Raw genomic sequence first — 22076 nt, forward strand, 5'->3', positions numbered from 1 at the left:
ACACGTTGCCTTAAAATGTTGCAACAGACTCAACGCATCCCTAAAATGGGACTAATGATGCCTCAGTGCCCTGATGTACTGACAGTGCAACCAGCGGATACTGACACCGAGCCTGGACACACTGCAGGCTGGGGACAGTTCCTCTCCTTGATCTGTGGAGTTGTCCTTGAGCACAATTATCCTGGTCATGTGAACATTTCAGATGTTTTCAAAATAGATTCCCAAAAAACATCTGGAAGTTTAGCTGTTATTATTAATCCTGACCCTTAACTTCAGTGGTTGAGCAAGGATCTGCTGGAGCCCTGGGGAAATAAGCCTGTGGAAATTAGCTATTCAGGAGTGGACCCCAAAATTGGATGCGGAATTCACACCATGCTCTCTGAGCCTCAGTTTCCCCCGCTCAAACACAACTGCTAAGTTCACCTTTCTCAATGACTTGGCAAAGGATCAAACGAGCTTAAAACCCCAAAGAACTATTTGAAAATACAGGCTGTGAATCATCGACCATGTAGAAGGCGGGAGAAATCCTGGCCCGATCTCTGGGAAGAGATTGATGCCTTGACCATGGCGGCCCAGATGTGCACCCCACCACCTGCGTCCACAGCACTTCACTCGCTTGTTTAGGCAGCTGTCCTGTCAGAGGCTCCAAACCCGGCACATCTGTGAGGCGTCCTCCGTCCCACGCATACTCTGTGTAGCAAGATTCAAAGGCTTGTCATAGAGTCAGTTTTGTTCTGGAAGCACTAGCATCCAGAGCAATCCCTGCTCTGATAGAGAAGCCTCTAGTCTATTTTCCTTCAGTGTAAGCATCCAATTCTCTGGTCCCTTTCCTGGGGTTTACCAGGAAATACCAATTCCTTCTTGCCCTAAGGCTGAGCTATGGGACCAGGGGTCTTGTGCTCACACTGCAGCGCCTGAGTCAGGTTCCCCAGGAGACCCCCAGGGCTGTGAGGCTCACAGACACACAGGAGGGATGAACATTTCTAGAGCATTTGCTATGAACTGGACCCGGCTGGGCGACATCCGTGCCCACGGTGAGGCATTCCAGCCTCCCCTGCTCGTCAGCTCTCAGCTACCCTGGCTCTGCAGGCTCCCCCAGCTCTGCCTGGCCCTCAGCCCGCTGCTTCCGGCTGCAGCAGCAACCCAGGAGGCCCTGACGGGGCCATGGCCTGCCTCCCCCACAGCTGCCAAGAGACCTTCTAAACTGCAATGAGATCGCCTGGCTCAGCTCACTGTCTCTGTTGCCTTCAGCAGAAGACTGACTGGCACTATGTCCTCACAGGCCTCTCTCCCTCAAGAGTTCCCTAAAGCGCTGCACAGTGCTTTAAAGACGGCAACTGGGAATGAGCCCAGAAGTAAAGACTTAGAAACATGGAAGACCTACCAGGACCTCCCCCACCCCACCTTCATTGCCCACACAGAGTGCATCTTCCATGAGCCAAACCACCCTACCATGGCTTTTGATGGCTGAGTTTCTGCATGTGTGCATTGCCTGCTGCCCGGAAGATGCTTTTTGCATTCTTCACCTGGCTAACTCCTTTTCAGCCTTCAACACCCATCCCAGGCACCCCACCCCGATCACCTAGCTGCCCCATGTTTAGAACCCTGCCTCAGGGGCCCCACAGCTCCTGTGCCTTCCTCTACAGAGCATTTCCCAGCGGGGTGGTGGTCTGAATTCCTCTATCACTGTCCCTCCCTGCTTCCACCACCGTGACCTGGCCTGGCCCGTAGCAGACACTGGGTCAAGGCTGAATGCTTAACACTATCAACACTTGCTTAGCCTCATCCTGGGCCAGGCACAGTACGGAAGGTGTTGGTATTATTCTCCTCCTTTGACGGGCAGGGAGAGAAAGGCTGGGAGAGGTAAGGAGAGGCAGGATTAGATTCAGGCAGTTCATCCCCAGAGGCCAAGCTCTTAACTACAGGCCCTCACTTCCAGCCACTGCAAAGACAAGGGGGTGGGAGGAAGGCTCCAGGTGAGTGAGGCCAGGGCTCTTGGTGCCCTTTGCTGGGTGGGAGCAGGGCGGGACACTGCAGGCCGCCTGCGGGTCTCAGGACGACCCACAAGTCTGTTGGCCTTCCTGGGGGCCAGCCCTGGGCCCCATGCACCGCCTGGGAACCAGCACTCAGGGGCCGCCCCGTGCATTCTGAGCTTTGGGGCGGCCCCGCCTGGCCACCGCTGTGTGTGGAGCGGGTACCACAGCCCTCCTCTGATTGCCCCTCTCAGGGGGACTGGTTGCGCCTGTTTTGTTGGCAGAACCCCGAAGTTGGTGGTTCCAGGAAGAGGAAATGGTGTGGACTCAGGAGGGAGGGAGGAAGGCTAAACGGCCCTGCCCTTGGGGAGGGGCAGGCAGGCTCCTGCTCGGGGCTCTGTCTTCCGGGTCTTCCGGGGGTGGGGGCTGAGGGCAGATGGGGCGGTGCGGCTGAGCAGGGGCATGATGCAGAGCAGAGTGAGAGCGAAGGCAGGCTGCGCATTCCTTCTGTGGAGAACAGACTCAGAATCTAGCCTCGTGGCTGCCAGAGTGGGGGAGAAGTTTCTAGACCCTCCTGCAAAGAGGGCTCGGGCATCTCACCTTCCCCATTACTGCCAAGCCCTGCTTGAGGCCACATGCAAGGGGGACCCATTTCCTGCTGGGAATCAGGCTGTTTGGTCAGCCCGGGCCCAGGCTTCCCCAAGGAGCCTCCTTTAAGGAGAACCCAGATGGGTGCGCGCCAGGCTGCTGGCCTGTTGACGTGGTTCTGCTCTCAGATCCAGGGCTCAGAGTGTTACTTACTAGAACAGGAACCCTAAATCCTCGTACTGTCCAAACAGGTTTAGCTAGCTTTAAAGTGAGTAAGAATTTCACCGGACAAATTATCTGACCATTGGTGAGCATGGCCCAAGGACACTGAGCCGACCATGTGAACAGCCCCGTGCTTCCCCAGCAGCCCCGTCCTGGCTGTCTGCTCAGGGGCCCCCCGACCCCACGCTCACCCCACCTCCCAGGCCTGGCCATGAGGTCAACTGAGTGATCCCTCAGTCCTGTTTTCAGGAAGGGGTCTGTTACCCCAAAACAGCCAGCAATTACCTAACATTCCTCAAGGCACTGGGGGGGCCTGCTGCCCCCCAGGTGCGCCCTCAGTCGCCTGGGAAGCGCGGGGGAAGGGGCTGCTCAAAGGCTAGCATTCCTGCTGTGATTCATGACCTAGGCAATTCATTTTGGAAAAGCCAGTTCCTAAATAAGCTCTGACCTTTGCTGCTTGTTGACTTCACTGAGCCACAAAGGGAGACGGGCCTTAAATCTCACAAAAGCCTTATCTGTTGCTCAAACGCAGGGGTCAGTCTCTTTATGCTGAGGAGCTGGCTGGGCACCCACCCCCACCCCCAGCCTGAGACACCTGTTTTCTAGAAATATCTCTGAAAAACAAGGCTGCCTTGAGGCCACATATGAACAAGAGAAACCCATAGCTACAACAAAGGTTTCCAATAAAAAATGATGATGATGTAAAATATATATATTTAGTCACACGGAAAGATAGCCATGTCTTGTTTGATGAAATACGCGGGCTTTGGAATAGTATGCAGATATGGGTGTTATTTCCATGGTAACCAGCCAGACCTGCATGCATTTATTTACCCATACCTACTTGCTGAGAAAATGTTAGCAATGGCAATCGCCAGGAAACTGGATTGTGTGTGATTTTAATTTTTTTCTCTTAATCTGTACTTTATAATTTTCATAAATTATATTTTATACCTTTAAAACTATAACTGACTCATCATTTTTCTAAATTATACAAGTATTACTTATTTTAAAAATCAAGGTAACATTAAAATGTTTATTTATCTCAAAGACCATTTCAGTAACAATAAATAATGTGTGTATGTGTTTATAATGATAAAAAAAATAACCAAGGCTCTGTTTCTCCAGAAACTACATTTTCACCTACACACTATTTTCCTTTGGACTTGACTTCCTCAGTTCGGGCAGATTTGAGGCCAGGGTAGAATTTGAAACTTAGCACCAGCCGGGAGGAGGACTCTGCCGGGCGCCAGCCACCGGTAGGGGCGGGGAGAAGGAGGCGTGGCCCTGGCAGCAGCCTGCCATCCCTCTGTCCAAGGTGACGTTTACAAGCTTCCTACCCGGCCGAAGGTTACCCTGGCCTGTGGTTCCCACCCCTTAAATAAATCTCCACGCTCGGGTTCTTTTTGGCCTTTTCCTGTGAGCAAAGCACTTAAAGGGTAAGGCGAAGTGACATGCAGACAGATCCCCCCTTCCGAACTTTCGAAACCCAGAATGAAATTCCGAAATTCTGCCCACCCAGGTACCTACCTTGCAGTCCATGCTCAGAATGTGCTGGGCAATGACCTTGGGGTCGTTGCTGGTGAACAGCTCTTTTGCACGCTTCAGCATCGCTGTTTCCAGGGGCTTGTTTTCAGGAGGAAGGAGCTTCGACTCAAAGTCATTGGGCCTGAACGAGGAGGCGGTCTCCAGGAGGGGCGGCACAAACTGGCCCCCATCATCCTGCCCCTTGTCCACCTGCGCTGCTGCCGGCGGCTCCTGAGGCCTTGCCCTCTCATCGTCATCAAGAATTAAGTAGTTGGTGCCCGAGTTGCGCGGACCGGCTGCCCCATTCTGCCTGGCTGTCAGCAGCTCCACGTAGCTGTCCTGGGCGCCAAAGGGCAGCCTTGCTCCCCTGTCGCAGCCTGGGGTGCAGGCTGGGTTCAGTTCACAGTAGTTGGCCTCTGAGTTGAGCCAGGGGGATGGAGATGGGGGAGCCTTGAGGAAGGGCGCCTTGCAGGGCTTGGGGGGTGGCTTTGGGCACAGCTGGCTGTCGGAGCCCCTCAGCGCCTCCCCTGCCCTTGCGTCCGAGGAGACCCTCCGAACCACCGCTGGGCTCAGGGTGGGCTCGCTGCCCGTCCTGAAAACGGGTGAGTTAGGGCAGGCGCCCGTGTCCACGCCTGAGGACTGAGGGGGCACCTTACAGCCTGGAGAGGACAAGAGACAGTCAGAAAAAGCTCAGCTTTGTGGAGAACACAAAACAAACCAAACTGGAGTGACAGCGCCCCAGCCCTCAGCTCATGCCACTGGGCATGAATGCCCACCCTCAAAATACAACTCAGTATGACCACCCCATGCCCAATTGAAAGAAACAAGTCTCAGGCGTTTTGAGGCAAGTTTGAGGCGTTTTGAGACCGCACAGGTTTGGGGGAATTTAAATCCCAGTGACCACTGACAGCTGGGCTGCCATGTCATTTTATGGTCAGAGTAGGTTAGGACAGTCAGAGCAGCAAAAAATAATGAGTCTGGAGAGCAGTGAGTCAATTAAGAAACTTGTCTTTAGCCGCACAGCATAAAGGGCTCTGAGTCACTCGCAAAGGCAGAGTGGATCCCAGCCCACTTTAAGGGACAGTGAGAGCCACACATTGGGACGAGAGGGAAAGACGTTGCGGTGGCCCACATAGAAGCAGTTTAAGGGGCACTGGGAGAGTCACCCTGTGGTCCCCAGGAAGGTCAGTTATAAAAACAATGAAAAACAATCCCATGGCTACTAACATAATTGCTTGCTTGGTGTCCCCACAACCCACGCCTCTCATTCTTGTGGCTGCGAAGAGAGAATGGAGAGGAGAAAGGGTCTCTGGACAGCTGCTCCACCAGGAGCGCCAGGGCCAGCCGCCCGCCCTGGCTCCTGGGAGCGGGCTGCGGGGCCAGGCTCATCTGGCACGAAGACCACTGGTTAGCGAATGGGCTTGGAATCAGCACACCTGAGTTCAAATGCCGGCTTAGCCGCTTAACTGATAGGTGCCTCTGGACAAGGTACTTAACTTCTGTGCCTCAGTTTCCTCAGCCTTGAAAAGAGAATAATCATGCCCGCCTTGGGAACTTGTTACGAGGCTTTAGGGCTAGCATACATAAAGCGCCCAGCTCAGTGATTCATATCTGGGTATAGTCTCACAAACCTCCTGCAGGCAGGGAGCCTTAAGTCTTTCTCAAATTAGGTGAGCAGAGAAAATAGCCTGGAGGAAATCGGGATAACACTGCCACCCCCCTCCCCACAAATTCCCAACGACCTACTGATCGGCAGGTAGCTCTCCGACTGGTGGGCTTTGAGGGATAAGGCTCTTCGGTCCTGCATGTGATCCAGGCAGGCAGGCTGGCTGCCGCTCTTCTCTTTATTTCTGAAGCAAAAGGCAAGCGGGGAAGAAACCTATCATTAAACCGTAAAACCTTGAGGCAACATCACAGAAAGACTGCCCCGAATGAACGAGCCACCGCCTACCCTAACAGTCCGGGAAGGCCTGCTGGTGGAGCACATGTCTCATGAAGGTGACTAATCCATGATGGTACCGTGGGCTCCATCCCCGCGTCCCCACGACCTGTCCAGCTAGGTCCTGGGAAGCCTCCTCCGAGCCTTTCCAACCAGTTGATCAAAGCAGGGTAAAGGTTTCAGAATACCTCAGAAAAATCTGATGAACTGGAACGTGTCCTTTTAACAGAGCCTAAAGTTATTTACAGACCCAGGAGAAATGACTTGTTTAAATACGTGCAATTCCGCTGTGACATAACAGTGTCACAGTTAGTTTCCATTTCAGTGCAAACCTCAGGTCTCCCAAATAATCCACAGGATCACCTGGGGCGACTGTCATACCCGTCCTCCTGGATGCACCGGGGACCCCACAGCCAGCCTCGCTCCTGCTGAGCCGGGTACAGGGAGGAGCGTGGGTACCCATGGTCACTGAGTGGTCGCTGGGAGGCACAGAGCACGGCCACCCAGGCAAAAGGTGGAACAGAGCTCGCGACACAACTAGCCAGCATTCCTTTGTCCTTTGCCAGTTTAGATTGGGCATTTCTCTAATTAGTGCCGAGAAAGAGAATCTCTCTTTTGCTACAAGAGAAAGCTCTGTACCGGCCAAGTTGTAATGACCTTTAATCGGCCCTCCCACAAGCTTATGTTACAGAAATCACAAAGTTTCTTCCTACCTTCGCAAGCACCAAAGGAAAAGAACCAAATAATCCAAAGGAAAAAAAAAACAACCCACCCCAAACTCCCAGCCGCAGAGAAATTCCAGCAACCCCTCAGAGATAAGTCAGGGCAGAGGGCAAATTCCAAAAAGGCAATGGCTTCTGAAAAGTGATACTTAAGCAGTGATCACCAGGAGAAGTAGGACTCCACTGGCCAGAGCGCCAGCCTGGAATGCAACCTGGCTGACAGCACACACCTTTGCCCAGGCCGGCCGCCAGCCAGCCAACCAGCAGGTCCAAAGACAGGGAAGGTGCAGGAGCCAAGGAAGTGGGGAGGTGGGCAGGGCCTGGGGCCACTGCTGACGTTGAGCCTGCCCCACCCCCACGTTCAGGCATTTCTGGGCCTGCAGCCTGTGCCCCGAGGAGGTCAGGATCAGGAAGCTTAGGGCGCTCTGCTTTCAAAGGGCAATCGGAGGAGGTGCTCTCTCAGGCCTGTTCACTTAGAGACTCTTTCAGTTTTTCTTTCATCTCTTATCTTTAAAAAATAATTATATTTTAAATCTGGGTCTCTGAAGGCAGACCAGGAGGCCTTCCTCCCAGAGCCACGCTCAGCAGGGCTTCCGTGTGCTGACAAAGACACTCTGGCTCAGTTCACAGCATTAACTCCCTGTTCATCAGCTGAGCAGCCAACCTCAACTCCCAAAGTAAACAGAAGAAAAGGTACCCACCTTCTCAATATTTTAAGGGATCTCAAATCCAATCTTATTACTAAGCAAAGAATTTCTAAATGCCTTAGATAAAAGCTCTTCCTCCCTTCCTACAACTGCCCTCGCTGTCTCATTCGACGGCTGTCCAGAAATAAGAATTATCATTATATTGTCATTATTAACATTTCCCTAGCACTTACTATGAGCCAACACTGTCTAAGCACTTTGCATAGCATAACTCATTTAACCCCCACGAGCCCAGCCTTCCCAGGTGAAGGAAGTGAGGCCCGGAGCAGGCAGGCAGCCCGCCCAGGGCTGACCAGGTGAGGGGCGGACCAGCACTGGTGTCCAGGTGGGCGGGGGCCGCAGCCAGATGCTGACTCACTGGAGCTTCCCAGCAGCACAGTTGTAATATGTGTTACTCAGAATCTTGTATTTTACTTCTGAACTTTTCTATTCTAGAGACTGCTGTTTGTGCCACTTCCTCCTGGTCCAGAAAGAAAACCCTTAAGTGGAATAAAATACTTTGGCTTAAGCGTGTGAGCTCAGATGCAGGGAGCCAGAGAAGGGAGCTGCGTAAGGGGATGACGTTGATCTTCTCCTGCCAGGCCTGCCTCTCCCTCCTTTCCTGGCACAGTTTAGATTCTGCGCAGAACACGAACTAGGAATCTTAGCTCCACGGGGGACAGGTCCCATCCACCTACAGGGCACTGAGAGCCGACGGCAGGGTGCCTTGGTCCAGTGCCCAGCTCGCTGCACTCTCCCCTCCCCATTCCCAAAGGTTCAGGCTGCAGCCGAGGCTCTTGATGTCTCTTCTCTCCTCATTGAGTCACGCACCCTTTCCATGTGGACCAAGCCCTAATCTAAGCCTGCAGGCCCAGCTCCCCTCCTGACAATACCCCCTCCCCCGACGTTGTTGCTGACCACCAGCACTCCGCAGGCACACAGTCATATCTCAGGTGGAACAGCTGGTTTTCCCTCCAAAGTCCACCTTCTCTGGCCCCTCTTGTGGGAGCCGACTGGCCTTCTCCGCCTTCCTCACACTCAGAAGTATCCTGGGAAGCCTGTACCTCCTGACTCTCCCTCTACTCCACCCACGTAGCCGGACCCTCCACCACTCACTGACCTGGTCTTCCAAGTCTTCTCTTTCCTTGCCCCTCTTGCACATCACTGTCTAGTTCCATTCTTAGGACATCTCATTCACCATGTCGAGTCTTTGAGTTTCCCTCAAGCCCTTTAGCCTGGAACTGAGGCCCCCATGATCTGGCCAGGGTCCCCTCTAAGCCTACCCCTGCCTGCCCCTTCCATGGACCCCTTGCTCCAGCCCCACCATTTACTCATTTCGAGCAACCCTTGCCCCTTTCTAGCTCTACCCTTGTGCTCACGCTGAGCCCTACCTGGAACACCCCCTTGGCCGCGTCTGTCCGAGTTCACCCTAACCTCAGACCAGCCTGCCTCCCACCGCCTTCATAAAGATCTCTCCTGCCCAGCCCCCCTTCCTCAGCAACTGCATCATTTATTTTTGGCAACAACTTGATTGGGAACGGGTCATGCACTGCCTTGTGACAGCTATCCCAGAAACCCTTGGCATCACAGTAACATCTTTTCTTGTTCCTATTCCAGGGTGAGCTCCTCATCTGCCTAACTACGCCTGGACGCGTTCAGAACGCCCCTCACGTCCCAACACCACCTGAAGAGGCCCTGACCCACCTGAGGAGGTTTCCTCTGGGCAAGCTCGGCTCGCGGGCCTGTGCGCTGCCCATGGTGAGGCTCAGCCTCTTGGCCACGTCTGGCCTTCCCTCCATGAGGCTGCCCTCCCGGGCTCGGCCAGGGGAGGTGCCATAATGCTCCTCCAGACACCTCAGGGGCACCGTCCGGTTGATGGGCTGGAAGATGATGGCTCCACTCTGCTGGGAGATGGGCCGGCGATTGCCCACGTAGCAGCGCACCAGGCCGGGGATGGAGTCGAAGCTCTCCATCTCAAACTGGTACTGTACGCGGCTGTAGGCCTCGCTGAGCCGAAGGACTGTCCGGTGAATCTTGAAGTGCTGAGCAAGGTTCTTCCACTGAGAGGTCAGAACAAAGTTTCCAGGGCTGGACAGAGAGTCTCGAACCAGGAAGTCACCATCTCGCTGCACGAGGTTTTCTGCCACCTTGGGGACAAAATGGTGAGTGAGGAGTGGGGAGGGCAAGCTGACATTCTTTTTAAAAGCTGCATTTCTCCTCCACTTCTTTGGCCATCAGAAGACAATGCCATTTTGTCTTTGCTTCCTCAGTTGGTTCTTGGCTTGTTCAAATGTCTAATTCTTAGAAGACCCATTCATTCATTTAAGTGCTGCTTGCTGACCACCACCTACGTGCCAAGCGCTGTTGTCCGCACTGGGTTTACAGCAGTGAATGAGGCAGACTGGAGTCCCCACTGTCATGGAGCTTCTATTTTACTGAGAATAAATAAGCAATGGGTATGGTATGGCAGGTGTATAAAGTGAAGGAAAAAGTAGACCAGGAGTTAAGAAGTGCTTGGGCGGGACGGCGGGGCGGGGCGGGGGTGGATAAGGGGATGAGTCGTCAGGAGGGTGTCATGAGATGACATTTATGCGCACCTGAAGGAAATAAGAAAATTCGTGTCTGGCTGGTCTGATCTCCCTACCAACAATTCTGAGCATGGCCATTCCTTGCTGGAGGGCCTGGAACAAAGTTGGGCCAAGATCCCTCATCTCACAGTCAATGGGAGGTTTACACATTTACCTATATAATATATGCAAAGCAATAGTTTAGTGGAACACAGTAGTTACTCAAAAATAGCTAACTATGAGGATGCTGATGTTTCTAGAAAAACGAGAATTTATACTGTGGTGCATGCAGCATGATCATTTCAGGAGCCAGACTGCCTGGGTTTGACTCTGGCTCTGCTGTGTGACTTTGGACAAGTTACAAAGTCTCTCTGTGGCTCAATCCCATGGTCTGTAAAACAGGGACAGTGTTACCTACAAGGCAGCTACAAAGACTTTAAAGGAATAGAGTGTTAGCTATAACTATCATTATTGCTACAGTGTTCAGTTATCCAGATGGGAATGATTTCTAGCTGAAAATTTACTTTTATGGCAAGTAGAAAACAAACCTTATGATCACAATGAGGCGAAGTATGTGGTGACAGTCATAGATTTTTATATGCTTTGACAATTTTTCCAGGCCATTCCAACATTTGATCAGTTAGCTTAGAATAGAATGCTACCATGGTTACTTTAAAATTGCATCTTTGCCTTAAAAAAATTTTTTTTTCACACAGAAATTCCATTCTTTGGAATTGAGCCTGAGGAAATAATTACAGTCGTGAACATAGCAGTTATCTTAAAGGATGTTGGTCAGAGTGCCCAGTAAATAATGGTGCATGTGTACAATGGACATACATACAGAGTAGAATGGTGTAGAATACTTCATAGCTGGAGAAACTTCCCAGGGTCTATCATTAAGTGGAGAAAGTGGGCTACCAAAAAGTATATGGTGTGATCTCATACTTGACTTAGAAAAGTCTGGGAGGATTTATATCAAACTGTTCATAGTGGTTATCTCCAGGACAGAGAATTATGGGTAAGAATGTAATTTTCTTCCTTTTTTGCTCCCTGGATTTTATACAATCAAATTTAACCTAAAAAAATGAGGGGATAAAAGGATTATTTCTTTGATAAGTGCTGAGAAATCTGCTTCATTGCAAAAATAATTCAAGATCTATGCCCTCCCCCTCCCCCACCCCTTTCCTGTCGTGTGGTCTTGGGTGAATGACTAGCCAGATCAGGTGATAATAACAGCCCAAGGAAAATTCTGCTCTTTAATTCTGTACTTATTTCATTTTCCAATCTCTATATTATTAAACAAACAAACGAAAAAAACCCATTATTCATGGTGATCACTCAAACAACAATCTCACAGAGTCCATTCATGGCCATGAGTCTGTGGTCACTGATAGGGTTCCTCCTCTTCTCATCTCTGGGCCGGGGGTTGGGTGGTGAAGAGGTGCCGCCCCCATCTGGGCACAGGGGCCTTGCTGCTCTGTGCCTCCCCCCTCAGTGATAGCGCTCTCCTTATCTGAAATGAAGCCACTGCCTTAGGAAGGAAGCAGGCTCCAAAGGGCATGAGGGTGCAGGCAGCCAGCCAATACTTGAATCATTGGAACCACAGCCTGGCCTTGCGCTACTGAGGTACCACCCTGTGGCTGCTGCCTCCTGCCTGCTCCGTGTTTGCAGACCACAGGAACACCTGCTTCTTCCTCATCCACTTACCAGGCATGTGGAAATGTACTTTGGTTTTCTGACCTTAGCTTTTTCCAAGGTGTCCTTAGAAGAAGGCCACTTTATAGTATTTGTTTTGGGCTAAACTGGGGCTGGCTCCTACATGGCCTTGGTGTATGACCCTGCAGGGTCGTCGATTTGGGTGTTGTCTGAGAAAAGCTGGGTGTGTGCGGGCAGGCAGGAGGCAGGTACCTGTCGGGGGATGCGGCCGTGGTACCAGGCGTGGCTGCGCAGGTCCTCGCTGCTCAGCAGCAGCTCCTCCTCCAGTTCCTTCTTCAGCCTCTCGGGGGTTCTGTCCATGCCGTGCCTCTCCTTGGAGAACTGCAACACAGGGCAAACAGTGACCTCCCATCCTGCCCAGGACAGCAGGCCTTGCCTGCTGGAGACGACTGCCCCCCCTGGTGGTCGGCTGCTTTGCTAATCAAACCGGTATATGCCTAAAGCCCTGTTCAGGTAGGGGAACCTGGATCATGATTACAGTTAGCTGCAACCTTTCAATTCTCTGGCTGTAAGTATGCAGCAAAATTTTCACCTGCACATGGGGACTGAGACAGGGGAGTCGGCTGAGCTGTTCCTTTTATCAGTCTACTCAGGTAGCAGTTAGAAACACGGGGAGCTGGGCAGGGGCGAGAGAGAGAGAGAGAGAGAGAGAGAGAGAGAGAGAGAGAGAGAGAGAGAGAGGTGTGTGGGCATAAGGCACATCACGGCTGCGGGGGAGCTTCCTCATTCTCCCTCAGGACTGTCCTGGGAGCTGAAGCTGGAGAGGACAGCGGTCCCCAACTGGCCCATGGTCCTGGGCCTGTCCGATAGCGCTGCCCACAATGCGGTCCCTTGGCTGGTAGTGATGGCTCTGCACTCTTTGCTACTGGCAAACTCCAGCTCAGAAATTGAGTTGGCCTTTAGAAACTTTTAGCTGTGACCTTGGACAGAGTAATTTTATGTTTCTTGAATCTAATAATAGAAGTCTAGGTCTATATTTTGTATGTCTTTTTAATTTCATTTTTCTAATATTTTATTTTGAAGACAGATTGGAAGTCAAAACTCTAAATCCAGACAGACTAACTGGTCCTTCCCCTCAGATAGTTTGAGACTCCCTGATGTTGGCCACTGCGCAGCGGCCAGGGAAGGCGGTCTGGGTGGGCCACACTGGCTCTGGTTTAATTTAGAAACCACACCCACTTACAACTTGTGAACAGAACTTGGACACCTGCCTGGTTCCCAGCAAAACCAGGCTCAGGGACGGCTGGCTGAAGGTCAAGGGAGCAGGAAAAGGCCATGTCCTTGTGTTTTCCCAAGTTCCCCTGGTTGGCCTCAAAAGCCGTGAAGAACACAAAGCTATCTTCATCACACTGCTCCGTAACTTTGCAGGAGGAGCCCCCCAAATCCTTCTCCACTGAACAAAAAGGAAAGCAGATGGGATTTCATAGCTGGATTCCCATCCTTGAGCCTTTCTGGGCATGTTGGCCCCTGAAGGCACTGGCCGCAGAATGAATGACTGGGCCACATTCAAGGTGGGGCTCCTGTTTACTAATTGTTTACGAGTCCCTCCTCCTCTTCCCCACCATTGTTCTTTTCACAGTGCAGGCACTGGGGAGGGTTTGAGTGCATCTCAGAGAGCCTGATGCTGGCTGCCCGCAGGAGTTAGCAGTGCTGGCTGACACTGTCTGCCCTGATCATTAGTTATGCACAGGTGCTTCTGGAGACAGCTCGCTGTAAAGATTTGTGTGTAGAATGCAGATTGTCAACCAGGCTACGTTTATGGCTAGTTTATTGCCTGCCTTGCTCCCACTAGATTTTAAGTTTCACAAGAGCAGAAACGCATGTGCCTTCTTCTCAGCTGCCCTCGAGCAATGCCTGAATAATTAGGCGCTCCGCATGCACTGAATGGATGAACACCTCAAAATGAGGAAGCTCTGTGACTTTTCTTAGTCAGGAAGATTCTCTTCTTCTCTCTCCAATTATTTGAAGCCCTATTTTAGCTGGGCATATGGACAGGTAGCTGAAGGATGACATCTTTAGCTACGTGACTAAGTTCTGGCCAACGAAGAGTAAATTACAGCGTTGGTGGCGCTTCTCAGCTGAGACACGATGGCTGGAGCCACAACACAGTCCTGAACCATGAGGAGGAAGTCACACCCTAGGGGACCAGGAGGCATGAACTAGCCGGGGTCCCTCATAGCTGTGGGGTCGTCATCCCAGCTCTGGGTTGCCCGCCTCCAGGTCTTCCATGTGATCGCCTGCCTTGTTTAAGCCTGTTATTTTGGGTGTTCCTGTCACTGGCAGCTGAACGAAATCCCAAGGCCACTGTGACCCTGGGCCCTCTTTAGCCACCCTGACAGTCTGTGTAGGCCCAGCCCAAATCCCTCGTGCTGCGTCCCCGGCCCACCTCTCCTTGGTCAGAGCTCTTATGTATGTGGAGATCGGCAGATCCCGTCCTCCGTGTAACCCTCCAGGGACAGTGCACACTGCTGCATTTTTCTCTGGGTTCTCCTTCCTCCCCAGTGCCCAGCACCCAGGCCTCCACCACCTACCTCCTCCTCCTTCCCACCTCCACCACTTACGCTTTCTTTCTCAGCATCTCTCATAAACAGTAAGGTAATCTTAGCATTTTGAATACAACAAGCTTTCACTCCAGGTTCTGAGATAGTACCGTTTTACACTTGCTACCAAAAATATAAAATCAGCTATCTTTTTACTTCTGTCCTAACTCCTTAGAAGAAAATTCACAATTATTGTTCTCTCCCTATAGACTCTGTAGGTGGGGCACTCTAGGGAGGTACTTAGAGGGGAGAGAAATGAAGGTTGCTAAGACTGACCCTCCCAAATGATTGGGGAGGGAAGGCCAGACTTCAAAACATATACTCTTGAGCTCTTGCATAAATTGTGAAAACTTAGGAGGTTACACAATGGCTAAATGTGTATTTGATAGGGGGAGGAGGGGAAGACACAGGGAGATGAGGAGGAAGAGGGTAGAGGAGAGAGCGGGAAGGAGGCAAGGAGGGGGACAGATCAGAGCAGGCGAGTAACAACAAAGAGCTCTTCTGGTCAAGCCAGTGAGCTCTGCTTCCACCACATTAGAACTAATGGGAGCTTCTGCCTCAGCTGACGATGGGGGTACTTTCAAACAACTGAAGAAGGCAACTCAAATGTCATCACTAAACAGGGGTTATTTTGGGGATGGATGCCTGCTAGAACTTTCACTTGCTGTTTTCATCACATATATTAATGCAACTTTTGTCATTTTCCCCAAGTGCCTATATTTTATGAGACCTTGACCTTCCCAACTGATTTTTGCTGCTACAGGTAAGTACGTTGACGGCTGTCAATTCCATGGTGGGCGAGGGGTGACCGTACACGGTATAAGAAAAGTTGATAAAATGTACTAATTTGGATCTTTGAGAGCATTGTGATTGATATCTGTGCTCCTTGGGGACCAGGAATGAGATTCCTGCTTCGTGGGAGGGGTTGCATGCATCTGTGACCATGGGCAGAACTTTGCTGGCCTCCCCAAACCATGAAACTTTTGCTCACAGTGCCCCCTTCCGCTTGCCTGCTGCCCTCTGGGAGGAATTTGAATTTTTCCCTGAGATGCAGCCATTTCAGCCATGGCCTAGAGAGTATTGAGGTCTTTTGGACCACAAAATGAATTCTAGCAATTTAAAATGACACAAGGGTCCCTCTGCCCTCGGCAGTGGTTTTACCCATCTGTGTCCTCGGAAATTCTGATACTGCTCATGCCAAGAATCCTCCCTCCCTTCCTTAGACTACATTCTGAGGAAAGGACAGAAGAGAGATGTTTTCACTTACACATCATTGTTATTTTATACATAGGCCAGAATTAAGCAGGAGAAGTGACAGGATAAGGGACAGGTCCCAGTGCTCCAATAGCTTTCAATCTCGGGAAAATAAAGAGGGCACAAGCATACCCTAGCTTGGATTTTCCCACTCTTTCGCACTGGTTTCTGTAGGCATCTTTGGGATTCAATGTGCCTCAGAGACTGGCTAGATCCAAATCATTCTCGATTGCTCTGTAGGCACAGGGTGTTGGCACGGGACAGCGGGCATCTGGGACAGAGGGCATGGTGACACCTAGAGCAAGTTTAATATAGCTGTGCTCCCTCAGGAAGTTTACACCAAATAGACATGCCCTTTGGATTTTGTTCTTAAACTACCAGACCAAGAGAGACAGCAAGAAAGTGCATGAAGGATCACTCTTTCACACAAATGCTATAGATGCTACTAATGACCACATGATAGTAACACAACTTTTCTTCAATCTTGAATTCTCTATTTGCCCCTAAATTTGAACGTCATTCCTGGAAGGCAAGTCTGACTCCTTGTTTCAGAGCTTCTTATCTTGAGGGGAGAAGATGGCAGTGCAGCGGGGCCGGAGACCGCGGTGGGCTTTGCTGCACAAGCATGGGCTCCGCCCCACACAGCAGCTGAGGCACAGCCTCCAGACGAAGGGAAGTTGCTGGGCTTTGGCTCAAGAACATTCTGCCCACAGGTCTTGCCAGGCCCATACGGGGACCAAATCCACCCACGGCCACCATGAGAAAGCGGCAGGCACAACCCATATCTTCTGCTCCAAGGCCTGCCCGAATGTGATCCCCAGATAGTTGGGAGTGGTTGTTTTGGGGGGAGGGTGTCAGAAAAGGTGCTACATACATAAATTAAGTAATAAGCATACCTTGGGCAGGAAAGAAAAGAATAAAGGAAGGGAGAGAGGGAGGGAGAGAGAGGAATTACTGTGTCATGATTACCCACTCACAAGGCTCCCACTAGCTCTGGGCTGATGAGGAAGGTAAATTGGTACCTAGGGCAAACGCAGGGGGCAGATGAGGCCCACACTGGTCACACCAAATTAAAGGCCCGTTAGAGAATTCATAAGTTGCTATAATTGTTGCTTTTCATGGCAATCTGAGCCTAGCTACATTTTCTCTATTGTTAGCATTTTAATAACCCTGATGGCAGCAGATGTAACAGCACAGTGTTTAAGCTGAGGCCAGTCTGTCCTCTCTACCCACAGGCCACGTGCCACTGAGTGGTGGAGTGACTTCGGACAAATGAGTGTACCTCTCTGTAAAGCCTCAGGCTCCTGGCCTGCAAAATGGGCATAATAATATGTGCTGAGGTGTTAATAAGGGTGAAATGGATCCATACTTGTAAACCACTTAGAACCTACCCCAGCATATAGTCAGCACTGTTAGCTGTTTTTATAGACTTGTATCAGACTGCTACTCATGCAGTGATATGAATTAACAGTTCATGGTGCAGGTGTTTACGGGCTGACGCATGGAGGCACAGCGGTTCTGCTGGAAGGGAAGCAGTTAAGGAAGGCAGCCTGGCGCTTGTGTCAGTGCCTGCCCACTGCCCTGCTGAGGTTTCTGCAATCCTCTCAAAGAAACCACACTGCTCGCCTGCCCCAGCACCTCTGGTCCAGTTACAAGGCCAGGACTGGTCCTAGCTTGCTGAGGTTGGCTGGCTCACACACTCGTGCCTATCTCTCTGAATCTGGAATGAATACCTTTGCAGCCCCACAAGGCCCCCAGCAAGTCTGGTCTAGACAGGCCGGAATAGCCGGAGCCCAGGCGATGGTTGGGAAACACATTTTGGCGGCTCACAGCCAACTCCACAAACGTGCTGGGAACTTCGATGAACAGGGAAGCCCGCATTTCAACAGTTCTCTGAGGAAGAAAAAGCTGTTCCAGCCTGGGAGGAATGGAGCTGGGGTCTCATTTTGCGAGGGCTGCATGACATGAGAGCCTGCATTTCAAATCAGGCACAACAATGGGACCCCAACTCCTAGGAGGTTAGTGTTCCTAAGTCCTGCCGGAGGGAGGCTGTGCACAGAGCCATCTGTGGGAAAGCCCGGAGGAGGACACTCATTTGCATGTAGGAGACAGCTGAGAGGATTAGAAAAAGATGGCATCTGCATTATAATTAATATTGATTTTACTGTCCCTCCAGTAAGAAAAACTTCCCAGTTCCCACGGAATTTTAAATCGTGCAAATCACCAGCAAAGACCCCGTCCCCAGGTCCAGGAGTTGTGGGAAGACAGGAAGAGAAAGGCTGTGGAGGCCCCAGTCATGACTAAGCAGTTTGTCAGCCCTCGGCCGCCAGCCGGGGATGACAGCTCGGCCCCTACCCTCACAGGGAGCACCGGCTGGGAAGACCACACAGAGAGAATCAGTCGAGCAGTTCCTGAGCTCTGGAAACACACTGCCTGCATCTGATCCCTGCCCCTCCAGCTCCGCAGCCGGAGCAAGTTACTTCTTTGCCATTTCGATTTTTCTTGTGTCAGAATGAGAAAAGTCCCAGTGGCCCCAGGTGGGATGGGAAGGAGAGGATGCGGAATCAACACTGGCCCTTGAAGATAAAACTTGAGAACAGGAAGAGTATTTGGGGCATTTGAGGTTAGAGTAGCTGGGCGTGGTTGGATGGAGGTTCTGGTTGGGGAGCAGTGGGTTGAAGCACGCTGAAGTACGACAGTGGGCGTCTAATGTGTGTGTGTGTGTGTGTGTCTGTCTATCTATCTGTCTATCTCACCCCTTTTTCCCTAGGAGAGCTCCATATTTTCCCCAAGCCTGTGGTTCTGACACCACCTTCCTGGCCATCACTGGTTGACCTGGGGGAGGGCCCCTGGCCCAAGCTGGCTCAGACAGAGTTCTTTCTGGGACTTTTCTAAGTGGAACTGAGTGAAGAAGAGACTCTACCCACTCTGTTGACAATGTGATGAGACTTGAATTATGGAGACTGCTTTACCTCATGTTCCTGCCAGGTGGATCACAGCGTGCCGAGAGAATGAAATCAGCGTGCAAAAAGGAGGAGAAGCAGGCAGGGCGTTTGGGGGCAGGCACACCACTAAGGCCCAGCTGATTACGTCAACTAGTAAATTCCCCTTGGGACTAAGCTGGTGTGCAATGGCCTCATGTCACTTGTGACCAATGAAATCTTCATCCAGGAAGGCAAGGGCTGCCCAGAGGGGACCCTGGCACTGCAGGCTGATGGTTAGATATCCACACTCCAGGTGGAGTATTGGAAATCTCTGCCCAGAGATTGGGGTGATCACTTCATAGATTATATAAATGTCTGAGCACTATGAGGTATACCTGAAACTAACCAATATTGTATGTTAACTGTAATAAAAAAACAAATTTGTTTTAAAGAAACGCTCTGTCCAGGAAGGCAACAGGTACAAAAAAGGTCCTTTGGACAGATCAGTCTCACAGTAGTGAGCAGAATGGACTGGCTAGAGTGGAGCTGCAGACGCAATGCCCGTTCAGAGGCTTTTGAAATGTGCTGCGGATGAAACCTCCTCCTTCAGTCCTTTGGGCTGGTGTCGAAGTAGGAATAGTTACCAGAATCCCCTTCAGAGCTCGGATGTCAATATGGGTGGATGGAACGCATCTGCTCTGCAAAGCCTGTTCCTCCCCCTTTCCCTGCCATTGGCACCACTCGTGACCTCATCACTCAAAATAGAACCCTTAGGATTGGCTTCCACTGATCAAGACAAACTCCTGCTCCTACCTCTTACCAATGTCCATTCTAATCGCCACTCTTCTGTTCTCCCGCAGCTTCTGCAATGGCCTCCCAACAATTTCCCCACCCCCATCTCTGTCCTACAACCCACCCGCCTGCAATGCCACTGACTTGTCCTATCACTCCGGACTCAGAGGCTCATGGGGTGTCCCAGCGAGGGCTGACAGGAGGTCCAGAGTCTCTTCCAGCGCCCCCACAAAGAAAGGAATGGGTTTTTATGCATAGTTTCCACTCTCCCAGGGCTCAGACCTGAGCCATGCGGGACGCAAACCCCCATCCTGCCCTATTCTCCCAGCTCCCTGAGCATTGAGCCCACTTCTTGCAGCCCAGTGCGACGAAGCACTGCCCCTGCCATAAGCTGCATTTCATACGGGGATTCAGGTCTGAATTTGCTAGGAGGCCTAGACCACGAGAGGTCTGTGGAACTTCAGAAATAACTGGCAGACACCTCCACTGGCAGGAGAGATGAGCAAGGGTACTGCCATTATGCAATGGTGCCCATGAGCCAGCAGCTTTGGCCCATTAAAGTTCTTCGGCCTTTCTTTGGGTCTACGGGTCGCTGGGGTGTGGGGAAGTATTGGTTATGTTCTGAAGGGCTCAGAATCACCTACAAATAAAGCACAAAGCCTTTGTAAGGCAGGTATTGCACTTCTCCATCTGGCCCTGAACTTCCTAATGCGCACTGACGCGGAACCCTGATGGCAGGGACCTTCCAGCTCCTGAACACGCTGTTCCGTATGTCTCTCCTTCATGCCTCCGCCCCATGGTCCAGCAGACCGAGTGACACCTGCAGAAGTACCCCTGTGCAGCCGGGCTGGAGCCCAGGCTGGGGAGTGAGGAGAGAACAGAGGGGAGGAGGAGGCAGCCGGGGCCTTGGAGCCCACAATAAATCAGCTGGAGTTTATCCCAGGGGGCAGGGAGTCCACCAAAGGACTTTGCACGGTGGGGCCGTGTGGTCTGCCGGGCACAAGCTCTCTGAGGACAGAGGCCATGTCTTTGGCTGCCAGGGGCCAGCCCAGTGCCTGGCGCCCAGCAGGTGCCCCGTAAACACTTAACGACTCGAACCAAGCTGGCCGCCTCACCCTCCATGCGGCAGCTTCCCTGTCACTAGGTGGGGAGAAAAGGAGCAAGTTGGAGGTTGGTCAAGAACTAGTGACCATGGCTAACTTTCTAGGCTTCTCTTGTTTCTTTATGCACCGAAGGGTAGCAGTTCCTACGTCATGGACTCCTGACTTAATGCACAGAAAGCGCCTGGCACTGTGCCTGGAACACACAGTAGGCGCTCACTTGGAACAATGCGGAACTTGAACCCCCTTTCAAAAGTGACTCCCGGCCACAAAAGTCGCTTCGCTAAAATTTTTTTAAAAAGGATTATAGAACGCATCAGAAGATTTTAGAGATATCTGATTTTTGAGAATATAGTTTTGCTGGAATAAAAAAAGAAAACTAGGAGTTGGAACAACCAATTTCTACTTATGCATAGGTTTGTTTATTTTGTTCATTTCCATTCTAACTCAGCGGTTCTTGGGGTTTTGAGAAGCACTAAATGGTTCTGTCTGTACAGGGTAGAAGGCACTTTCCCTTGGTGGCAAGTACTCTGCACTCATATATCTCAATACAAACAAGGACATGCGGTTACAGTTAGCTCGGCTGACTCCCGCCCACAGTGCGCAGGTGATAGCACGGCAGTGGGGGAGAGTGCAGGGGAGCCCCCTGTCTTGCACAGGCTGACAGGTCCTCGTATGCAGATTAGGTGCCCTTCAGGGTCTTGGACACTTAGTCAATAAATTTTTTATTTAATTCTTTAAACAATTTTTTTTTCAATGAGTGTTGACACTCCATATTATTTTATACTAATTTCAGGTGATAAGCCTAGTGGTTAGACATTCATATAATTTACCAAGTGTTCCCCCTGGTAAATCTAGTTCGCACCTGACCCCATACCCAGTTATTCTGATATTATTGACTATATTCCCTATGCTGTACCTTACATCCCTGTGACTATTCTGTAACTACCAATTTGGACTTTTTAATCTCTTTTCCTTTTTCACCCAGCTCCCGTGATAAGTTTTTTTGTTCAGTTTTGAAAATCACTTTCTAGTCATTTAGTTTATGATTGAGGTTGGTAATTAACTTCCCTGAAATAAAAAAGGAAGAAGGGAATGTGTGCATGAAAAGAAGAAGGGAGGGGAGGGTAGAGAAGAGAGAATGATGAGGGAGGGAGGGAGGGAGGGAGGGAGGGAGGGAGGGAGGGAGCAAGCTTCTGGGCTATCCTATCCTAGTTAGGAGTGCCGGGTCACAGTGTGCGGAATGCCATCGGCTCTCAAACAAAGCTTCTTTTTTCTGCCCTGGACTGGCTTATCATCTGAGGGAGAGGTCAACAGTCCAGGCCTCTCACCAAGTTGTACCAAACAACTCCATAGGTCACATTTTTTCTAGAAATATCATCCAGAACTTATGGTCACAAACAAAGTTATAAGTCCTCCTGGCGCTCTGGATCATCACATAAAACTGCTCTAATTTCAGAGATAAGCTCCTGTCTGCTGACGCGCTGGTGGGAGACCCCTCGGGGTTGTGCTGTGAATTACCGCCA

General features: G+C 51.1%; 1 protein-coding gene across 3 annotated transcripts in view; it reads right to left on the reverse strand.

Annotated features, from left to right (window-relative positions):
* Positions 1-22076, reverse strand: part of BCAR3 (BCAR3 adaptor protein, NSP family member) — a 104265-nt gene that overhangs the window by 15598 nt on the left and 66591 nt on the right. For all 3 annotated transcript variants that reach the window (XM_054592155.1, XM_054592156.1, XM_054592157.1), the window contains 4 exons: positions 12133-12261; positions 9362-9804; positions 6057-6160; positions 4314-4969 (listed from right to left, as the gene is read on the reverse strand). In XM_054592155.1, the coding sequence (XP_054448130.1) occupies positions 4314-4969; positions 6057-6160; positions 9362-9804; positions 12133-12261 (1332 nt within the window). The remainder of the gene's footprint in view (positions 1-4313; positions 4970-6056; positions 6161-9361; positions 9805-12132; positions 12262-22076) is intronic.

This window comes from Pteronotus mesoamericanus, unplaced genomic scaffold (genome assembly GCF_021234165.1).
Source record: "Pteronotus mesoamericanus isolate MK-2021 breed Mesoamerican mustached bat unplaced genomic scaffold, CSHL_Meso_final scaffold_31, whole genome shotgun sequence".
NCBI classification, from domain to species: domain Eukaryota; kingdom Metazoa; phylum Chordata; class Mammalia; order Chiroptera; family Mormoopidae; genus Pteronotus; species Pteronotus mesoamericanus.